The sequence below is a fragment of the Palaemon carinicauda genome, chromosome 12, assembly GCF_036898095.1.
Source record: "Palaemon carinicauda isolate YSFRI2023 chromosome 12, ASM3689809v2, whole genome shotgun sequence".
Lineage (NCBI taxonomy): Eukaryota > Metazoa > Arthropoda > Malacostraca > Decapoda > Palaemonidae > Palaemon > Palaemon carinicauda.
Window position 1 is genome coordinate 134,438,718 of NC_090736.1, and position 11,496 is coordinate 134,450,213.

Genomic DNA, 11,496 nt, shown 5'->3' on the forward strand with positions numbered 1-11,496 from the left:
TATTATTATTATTATCATTATTATTATTATTATTATCATTATTATTATTATCATTATTATTATCATTATTATTATTATTATTATTATCACTTGAATGATTATAACAATGATGATAATTTGAATAATAATAATGATAATAATCTTAATAATAATAATCTTAATAATTTCATTTCCAGACCTACCAACAAGGCCTAGAAGAGATGCCAACAGCAACTTAGCATTCATGGCCTTTGCTTTAACATTGCTTGACACCGTGGTTAATATCGTCAGCATCATCAACGACAACAACAACAATAATAACAATAACAACAACAACAATAATAACAACAATAACAATGCCAACATAAACGATCTTATCGGCATGAGCGAGTATGTATGATGATTGGTGTCGTAGTTGTTAGTAATGGCGTTTTAATTTGGGTATACATTCATTACTGAATGTGTGTGTATATATATATATATATATATATATATATATATATATATATATATATATATATATATATATATATATATATATATATAGTGTGTGTGTATGTGTGTCTATATATATGTATATATAATATATATATGATATATATATATATATATATATATTTTAATATATATATCCTATATATATATATATATATAGACATATACACTATATATATACATGTATAGACACATATACACTATATATATACATGTGTGTATATATATATATATATATATATATATATATATATATATATATATATATATATATATATATATATATATACACACACATATTTACACACACTATATATGTATATATATATATGTATATACGCATATATACACACACTATATATATGTATATACACAGTATTAAATTATAACCACTCGAATTTTACGTACCATATAACTGGATATTTTGAATACACGCATCATGAATAAAAATACCCCTAATTTATTCATTCCTTAAAAATTTATAACCAATTAATTTTCCTTTTTAATTACATGGAATTTTTTTTTTTTCAATTTTTCCTTCAGGAACATGAACATGAACATGGTGACAGGCAAGACGCTATTCCAGCGAGTCAGTCGCTTCCTGCAGGACTCCGTCTCCTTCATTACAAAACCCATCCTCTCCTCCATTTCTGCTCTCTCATCATCCTTAGCTTCGAATGGTCCTACGACCCCGGCGCCTTCATCTGTTTCCTCTGCATCTTCTAGTTCTTCCTTTTCCTCTGGTAATTCATCTATGGCCTTACCTGTCTCTTCCTTCGTTTCCAATTCCTCTCCTCAGTCTGTCTCGTCCTCTGTCAAAGTTTATTCTTACCCTCCTTCCTCTTTCTCCTCTTCCTCTTTCTCCTCTTCCTCATTCTCCTCCTCTTCCTCATCATCATCATCATCCTCTTCTCTTCCTTTAAAGAAGGACCATAAGTTGCTTACTTCAAATATCTCAGGATGATCATATCTCATACTCTGTCAAACTTTATTCTAACTCTCCTTTTTCTTCCTCTTTCTCCTCTTCCTCAATCTCCTCTTCTTCCTCTTCCTCATCATCATCATCATCATCTTCCTCTTCTCTTCCTCAAAAGGATTAATTCAGGGATTGTTACAATTTTTTTTATGGTGACTATCTTACTGGTGACATTATGAAGAATATATATATATATATATATATATATATATATATATATATATATATATATATATATATATATATATATATACTGTATATATACATATACTATATATATATACTATTTATATATATATATATTGTATATATATATACAATATATACATATATATAGTATATATATATATATTATATATATAGTATATATATACAGTATATATTATATATAATTATATGTATTTATATGTGTATATATATGTACTGTATACTTATATATGTATATAGGTATATATATATATATATATATATATAGGTATATAAATGTATTTATATATTTATATATATGTATATGTTTTTATATATATGTATAAATATATATATATATGTATATATATATATATACAGTATATATGTGTATATATATATATATATAATATATATATATATATATATATATATATATATATATATACATACATATATATACATACATAAAACTTTGAAATAATGTTTTTATTCTACAGTTTTAACTCTCCAATGTAATATAATTTATATCCTTCACATTACAATCATCTTTCCATGTTGGAAATGTATAAAATACATTTTGTAAAATAATGAAGGGTATATTAAACTATATTCCGTATGTTTTGAGTTTTATTTCTATACTAGTGTACGACGGCTAAATATTTAGAGAGATATACACGGACATGCGCCTCCCTATCAACAGGGTATGGCTACTCCCTCTGCCCCCCTACCCGAGAGACGGGGAGAGCTGAGCGTGATCGGAAAGAAATATATGTATATTATATATATATATATATATATATATATATATATATATATATAATATACATATATATATATATATACATATATATATATATGTATATATATATATATATATATATATATATACAATATATATATATAATATATATATACTGTATATATATACATATATATATATACAGTATATATATATATATATATATATATATATATATATATATATATATATATATATATATATAGCCAGATTATTGGTTTTTACCATATAGAGGAAATATATATATATATAATATATATATATATATATATATATATATATATATATATATGTATATATATACACAGTATATATATATATATATATATATATATATATATATGTATAGCCAGATAATTTGTTTTTACCATATAGAGGAAATATACTTTATTTTTGACGAAAAGAAGAGTCACTCGGACTCTTAAGGAAGTAGTGCTTTCATTGGGCCCTACGCAATGAACTGTAGGTAATACACCCACTTTTTAGCCACGTACTCTACATTATTTTGTATTATTGAATGGCCTTCCCGGGTTCAATGCCGAGCCTATTAGGCCCTTACCAAATACTATAAATTCTCGAAAGACTGGACACTCTGCTTAGCAATATGCCGGCCTGGGATTCGGGTCCCGCTCAAGCTGTCTGCAACCTCTCTATCCTTGTGAGGTTTAGGTGAGCCTGCTGGGTCAACAACAGCCATTGTTTGGGCCTCCCTGGTTCTAGCTTGGGTGGGGAGGGGCTTGGACGCAGATCATACATATATATGTTCAGTCTCCAGGGCATTGTCCTACTTGATAGGGCAATGTTACTGCCCCTTGCCTCTGCCATTCATGAGCAGACTTTAAATCTTTAAACTTGCAACTTGAAGGGTATTATTTTCCTACAATACAAAAGAGGACTGGATGTATTGTTAAATGTATAATAAATCACTGAAATAAACTTAATGTGTAGCTATGTTATTGTATTTTTCTGTGTGTAACTTTCCCTGGCCACATACCCACAGGGGACTACATTCTACCGGGTGTGGTTGACTCTCTCTCGCCACTGTCCTGTATACAGGAGGTTGAATGTAGGCGTCTTTATCCGTAGATTTGTTATCCCGACTCTCTTTTAGATCACCGTCATTTTTCATAGTATGGATTCCTTATTTAGTAATAATAACTTACATTTTCGGTAAAGAATAATACTTGTTAATGTGATATATTGTAGTAAAGCATTATTATTATTATTATTATTATTATTATTATTATTATTATTACTAGCTAAGCTACAACCCTAGTTGGAAAAGCAAGATGCTATAAGCCCTAATAGTAGCTAAAACTACTACTACTACTACTACTACTACTACTACTAATGGTAATGATAATAATAATAATAAGCCGTTGGAACTTCTCTTATAGTTTATTTTCTTTCCTCACTGAGCTATTTTCCCTGTTGTACTCCTTGGGCGTATAACATCCTGCTTTTTCAACCAAGGTTGTACCTTGGCTAATAATAATAATAATAAATAATAATAATGATAATAATGATAATAACTCTCCTATGGAAAAGGAGTCATGAATCTGTTATGCCAAATTCGCACCGTCACAGTTCAAATAATAATAAGCCCCCCCTTCCTCCCCCCCCTTCTTCTTCTTCTTCTCCCCCCCCCCCTTCTTCTTCTTCTTCTTCTCCCCCCCCCCCCCGATCTCTGTGGCGACTGGCTTCACCAAGAGGCCACTGGGCCACGGTCGGTCCGTTATGTTCTTTTCGCCCCTGATGTTAGCGACGTTATCCAACGCAAGAGGCCGTGTCTTGCTTAAGGCAATCTTAAAGCAAGCAAGCGTGTGCATCGCTTAAAACTAAGGCCGTCAGAGGGTTTAAAATTTTAAGGTAGTTACCTTAGATTTGAGGTAATTTGCATGGTTTCAAGGGAATTTTGAGGTAGTTCTAGGGTATTTTGGTTTGACTAGCTTCAAATTTAAGGAAATTTGAAAATTTTTAAGGTAATTTTATAGTTTATTTTATAAAAAATATATATTTTAATGTTATTAAATATATATTTTAATGTTATTGTTCTTTAAATATGTTATTTTTATTGAATTCTGTAGGTTATTTATGTCCTTTTTTCCATTCCTCACTGGGATATTTTTCCTCTTGGAGCCTTTGGGCTTTTAGCACCCTGCTTTTCCAGCTAGAGTTGTGGTTTAGCTAGTAATAATAATAATAATAATAATAATAATAATAATAATAATAATAATAATAATAATAATAATAATAAATTTTTCTTTTCGGTGTCAAAATTGTGCTCAAATATTTTACAGATCTGATAATGATAACTAGTCTGAGTGAGAGAGATATTATTATTATTATTATTATTATTATTATTATTATTATTATTATTATTATTATCATTATTATTATTATTATTATTACTGGCTAAGCTACAACCCTAGTTGGAAAAGCAGGATGCTATAAACCCATGGGCTCCAACGGGGAAAATAGCTCCTTGAGGAAAGGAAACAAAGAAAAATAAAATATTTCAAGAAGAGCAACAAGATTAAAATTATACTCAGTTTTAAAGCATATTGTTTGAGAGAGAGAGAGAGAGAGAGAGAGAGAGAGAGAGAGAGAGAGAGAGAGAGAGAGAGAGAGAAATTACCACCATAATTTCCCAGATAATTTGTTCTTTATCACTAACCACCTATCTTGAACGACTCGAAATAGCTCATCGGTCTAGTAAGTGAGCTAGTAGTTAACGTTCAGCAAAGATTGTTCTGTTGCTAGCAATGTCATAGCCGCTAGCAAGACTTAAGGAACGCTATCAAGACTTGAATTAAGCTTCCTAGCATTTTTGCTAGCAATGTCATAGCCGCTAGCAAGACTTAAGGCCGCTAGCAAGACGTAAATTAAATCTAAATTGCTATAATGAAAAATGTACAGTTATATAATTAACGCCGGTTAATATATTTGATACTTTTTCAGATAAAAAATTTGGGAGGGAAAAACAGTAGTTATTTTATGTTAATAGTTTATATATGACATATCTATTTTGACGTTGTTACTGTTTTTAGAATGATTTATTGTTAATTTGTTCTCATCATTTATTTATTTCCTTATTTCCTTTCCTCACTGGGCTACTTTTCCCTATTGGAGCCCTTGGGCTTATAGCATCTGGCTTTTCCAACTAGGGTTGTATCTTGGCTACTACTACTACTACTAATAATAATAATAATAATTATAATAATAATAATATATAAACATACATATATTTTATGTATAATATATAAACATACATATATTTTATGTATAATATATAAGCATACATATATCTTATGTAGAATATATTTATACATATATAAACATACATATAGGGAAATTACACACTTACACACTGGTGTATACACACTGGTAGTAATAATGAATGACATACAGACTTAGTCATTCCAAAACTTTAAAGGTACCTTTTTCTTGTGTGGTTTTACTGTTATCTTCATACAATAATGATTTGGCGACATATTGACATAATTAACTTTTTTCAGGTAAATGTGAATTATTATACTTATTACAATTCTGCTTTTAAGAAAATTCATATGTGATTTTTCTTACCCTTTAGTTAAATTAGTGTAGATCTACCTTCCTTAAAGGTTTTAAGGCCGCTCATGAATGACAGAGGCAAGGGACAGTGACATTGCCCTAGCAAGCAGGACAATGCCTTAGAGACTGACCATATTACATGTGATCAGCACCCAAACCCCTCTCCACCCAAGTTAGGACCAGGGAGGGCTAGGCAATGGCTGCTGATGACTCTATACATATCAGCGCCCAAGCCCCCTCTCCACCCAAGTTAGGACCTGGGAGGGCTAGGCAGTGGCTGCTGCTGACTGCAGGTAGACGTGTAGGTTCCCCCAAACCCCCCACAACCTTAGCTCACAAGGATGGTAAGGTTGCAGACACTAAAGGAACTAACGAGTCTGTTGGGGACTCGAACCCCCGTCTGGCGAACACAAGGCAGAGACGTTACCAATCAGGCCACAGCAACCCACATAAGATTGGTAACAAGAGTGTTGTTATATTTGTTATATTTTATATTATATATCATTTTTAATACGTTCTCTCTTCTTCTTCTAGCAGCAAATTTTTTTTATGTTGGACAGGCTGACATAAGTCTCGTATTTTAGTTTATATATGATAGATGTTTTTAACAATTTTGCCGATCTTGAAATGTGCATTATTTTCTCACGTTTATTTATATCCTTATTCCTCATCCTCACTGGGCTATTTTTCCCTGTTGGAGCCCTTGGGCTTATAGCATCCTGCTATTCCAATTAGGGTTGTAGCTTAGATAATAATAATATAGTTTATTTCCTTTCCTCACTGGGCTGTTTTTCCCTGTTGGAGCCCTTGGGCTTATAGCATCCTGCTTTTCCAACTAGGGTTGTAGCTTAGGTAGTAATGATCATAATAATAATAATAATGATAATTATTATGTATTATTATTATTATTATTATTATCATTATTATTATTAATATTATAGTGATTGATTAACTAAATTGTTATAGGAATAATGAAACTAAACATGGTGTATAATATTTATTATGAATAATTAAATTGTACTTACAGGTAATGGATAAATTATTTATATAATTACATATACATTTTGTTTTAGAAGGAAAATGTGCCTATATAAGGAAAGTTGTCCTAATTGGAAAGGACTTGAATATGAATCCATATGACTACTACTATTGCTACTACTATCACTATCACTAGTAGTAGTAGTAGTAGTAGTAGTAATATGAAAGAAATCCTTCCTTTTAATTAACTGAACTTACATGCGATCATCACAAATCTATATAGTTTGTTATAACTAATATATATTAATATATATCAATTTGTTTTTACCTATTACAAAATATTTTTTTTGAGTATCTCAAGATACGTAGAAAACCCTATAAATCATAGATTTTTTCATATAAATATGTATAAATAGAATAAAAAAAATCATGAATTTTTCATGTTGAATAAAGAATTCTTAGCTCATTCATTGCGTACACGGCTGTGTTTGAAATGCTTAATATTTCTACTGTTAAATTCACTGATTAATCCAAATCTTTTGTTAAATTGTCCTATTTTGTTTGATATATCTTCCTCATTAACATCTTTACGGAATCTGTTAACAACTGATTGGATTTCTGAGTGTTTATCAAACTTCGAAAACATTTCTTCAAGAGCCACTGAAACATCACGTCGTTTCTTTGTGTTGTTATTCTCGTTATTGTTGTTATTATTGTTGTTATTGTTATTATTGTTGTTATTATTATTGTTATTGTTGTTGTTGATGTTATTTATAACATTAAGGATGGCATTGAACACCACCAAAAGGAAATTCAGGAGGCTGAAGACTGAGGAACTTCTCTGGCTGATGTCCCCGTCTTTCGATGTTGCCAACGCCCGTCTGCTATTTGATCCAGATGGGAGATCAGAGTATTGTTTCTCTTTAACAAATTCCACCGATCTCCTCTGCCTTGCTGCTTCCCTAGCTTGGTAGTATTGGTTCTCATCGCTCTGCGGTCCTCTGTACGTGGCAGTATCTTCGTATATGTGTTTCTCGTTTGAAACATTAGTAAGAAAATCAAACACTTCCTCACCTAAGGAAGAGAGGGATCTGAAAAGTCTTCTGCCATTTGTATTCATGTTTTCATTGAGGTTGTTGTTGTTATTATTGTTGTTATTATTGTTGTTGTTGTTGATGTTTATATTCTGGTTGATTAAGAGGAAGCTGTTCAACAGGAGCATCAGGAAACTTAGAAAGCCAAAGAGAGGAAAGGCTCTTTTTGTTCTAGACAATCTGTTATTTGTAGAGAATTTTTCGTTCACTGTTCTTTCGCTGTTTTGAACCTGTTTCAACGAAGGCGTGTCTTCTCTCTGGTCCAAAAGGCTGAAGAAAGCTGAAATATCCTTCGGGGTAAGCCCTTTGAACCGTGAATTATTCCACAGAATCTCTGTAGCTAAATCTTCGATCGAAGAAAGTCCCCCTTTTACAGAATGTTTATGAACTGCACCACCTGTAATAGTCTTTTCTGCCTTATCCTGCAGCTGTTCGAATATATTATCTGAATCCTCGATCAAAGAAAGTCCCCCTTTTACAGAATGTTTATGAACTGCACCACCTGTAATAGTCTTGTCTGCCTTATCCTGCAGCTGTTCGAATATATTATCTGAATCTTCGATCAAAGAAAGTCCCCCTTTTACAGAATGTTTATGAACTGCACCACCTGTAATAGTCTTGTCTGCCTTATCCTGCAGCTGTTCGAATATATTATCTGAATCTTCGATCGAAGAAAGTCCCCCTTTTACCGAATGTTTATGAACTGTACCACCTGATAAAGTCTTTTCTGCCTTATCCTGCAGCTGTTCGAATGTGATATTATCTGAATCTTCGATCGAAGAAAGTCCCCCTTTTACTGAATGTTTATGAACTGCACCACCTGTAATAGTCTTTTCTGCCTTATCCTGCAGCTGTTCGAATATATTATCTGAATCTTCGATCAAAGGAAGTCCCCCTTTTACAGAATGTTTATGAACTGTACCACCTGTAATAGTCTTGTCTGCCTTATCCTGCAGCTGTTCGAATATATTATCTGCCTCTGACTTCCTGTTATCAGATGTATCAGATTCCGTAGAGCTGTGGCCTCCATCGGCACAATTTATAAGAAAATCACGTTTCTTAGAATTCTTCTGAAACGCGGCCACTTTCCCATCCACAATCCCACCTTCAGCGCTCAGACACTTCGACACCAAAACAATAACAAAGATGAAACAGGACAAGACCTTGACGGACATATCTAAAAGGCCCCTTGGAGTGTCACTCAAGAGAGGGATTCTGAAACTACTCTAGGAACAAGCGTTAAGGACTGCGTTAAGGACTCGGAGCCTCTGGTTCAAGTAACAGTAATTAAGTGGGAGGAGTGAAGATATTGTTTTATTGTTCTTCGTGAACTCATGAACGGAGTCCTGTGGAGTCCTGTGGTTTGAACTGGACTGAGTTTAGAGTGTTTGTGGGGAGCGCTGCTTGATTTTTAACTGCTTGTATATTTGGCAATGTGTAGCAGATGTTTGTGCTTGGTTAGTAAGGCAGAAGGGAACATTGCAAATAATGAGGCATTCTTTGTGTTTGATGGTATAACTGATTTCATTATATATATATATATATATATATATATATAGATAGATAGATAGATAGATAGATAGATAGATAGATATAGTTATATATGTATGTATATCGTTCTATCTTTGTATTTATATGATATACATTATATGTAATGTGTATGGTATATTTGCATACAGTATATCTTTATTTATATTATATATCTTCCATATACAGTATATATATATATATATATATATATATATATATATATATATATATATATATATAAATATCCCCTATCCTCCTTCTATTATTGGATGGATATTTTATTAATCAGTGTTTGCTGTAATAGTTAAATTTAAATGAAAAAAAAATATTCAAGTTATCAATGCGAATTCTACTGATAGTAGCTGGATTAAATCACGATTTTTTTTTTTTTTCAAAATTTCGAACCTCTGAGTTTGAATTATGAAAAATTATTAATTGGTCTTGTGAAGTTTATGATAATTGGTGGCTAGATATTATCTTTCTAGACACGGTGGGATTCTCTCTCTCTCTCTCTCTCTCTCTCTCTCTCTCTCTCTCTCTCTCTCTCTCTCTCTCTCTCTCTCTTTCGTCCACTTACGTGAAATGTGAAACATTTAGTTTAGCTTGATGGAATCCTGCGATTAACATCATATCAACTTATTTTTTCAATTACAGTAAAATACTGAAATTTTTACTGTAAATGCAATTATTTTGATAATTCTTGATATGTAACAGTCTCTCTCTCTCTCTCTCTCTCTCAACATATATATATATATATATATATATATATATATATAAATATATATATATAAATATATGTATATATATATATATATATATATATATATATATATATATATATATATATATATATATATGGGTGAAATGGTTTGGGTTTGCGCATTGCCATGATCAGCAAAACTCTATTATTCGTGGCCTCCCATACTAGGTTGGTTTGCGATGAGTGATCAGACTTCAGTCTCCCACCATCACCAATCTTAGTGTACAGCATGGTGATGAAATCGCTAAACCCCATACATTAATATTGACATGTCTTGAGGCCTTGGTCCTGCAGTGGATTAAAAACGGCTGCATTTGTTGTTGTTGTTGTATATATATGTTTATGTATGAGAGAATAAGTCTCAAATGGCCAATACATATAGTGTATGGGTATGGGCAAATGACACACCTAAAGGTCAGCGCTATATAGATCCAATATACTATATATAATAGAGGTCTTTTAATGGTAAATCAAATGCTAATGTTATATAGGTCTTGAATTGCCAATCAAAACTGAATTTAAATAGGAAATAACAATTTTCAAACTATTCTCGGTAACTGGTGTACGGTTGGATACAGATGTTCCTGGTACACCTCGCCCTGAGGAAGTTCACCCAGCCACATCGTTACTTCGTGGTGAGTTCTTGTGTTTATCCCCACCCACCTCCTCAGCCATCTATCCCTACACTGTTTGGTTAGTCACCACGAAGTAAGGGTGTAACAGAGTGTATTTTCTTAGAGTGAGGTGTTCCAGGACTTCCTGTCTCTCATTGTACATTGGTAATAAAACTAAGTACCGACGTACTCTCTGGTGTACAGTTGGAAACAGGAATTTCTGGTACACCTCCCTCTTAAGAATTACACCCAGCCACTCTCTTACTTAGCAGCGAGATCCTGTGTTTAGCCCCGCCCACCAACTCTGCTATCTATCCCTCCACTATCTGTTTGGTCAGTCACCACGAAGTAAGGGTGTAACAGGGTGTATTTTCTTAGAACAGGGTATACCAGGACTTCATGTGTCCCATTGTACATTGGTAATAAAACTAAGTACCAAAGTACTCTCTTTCTTCAATATTAGGCCTACCGTCTAATTTGCAACATCCACGTTGAACTATTTCTAATCT

The 11,496-nt window shown here is 32.1% G+C and overlaps 1 protein-coding gene across 1 annotated transcript in view; it reads left to right on the forward strand.

Moving 5' to 3' along the window:
* The window catches only part of LOC137651064 (putative uncharacterized protein DDB_G0277255), a 4,987-nt gene extending 793 nt beyond the window's left edge, over nt 1–4,194 (forward strand). Inside the window, exons 2-5 of the mRNA XM_068384202.1 lie at nt 177–369; nt 1,018–1,387; nt 1,434–1,566; nt 4,019–4,194. Of these exons, the coding sequence (XP_068240303.1) occupies nt 177–369; nt 1,018–1,387; nt 1,434–1,566; nt 4,019–4,194 (872 nt within the window). The remainder of the gene's footprint in view (nt 1–176; nt 370–1,017; nt 1,388–1,433; nt 1,567–4,018) is intronic.
* The last annotated feature ends 7,302 nt before the right edge of the window (nt 4,195–11,496 follow it).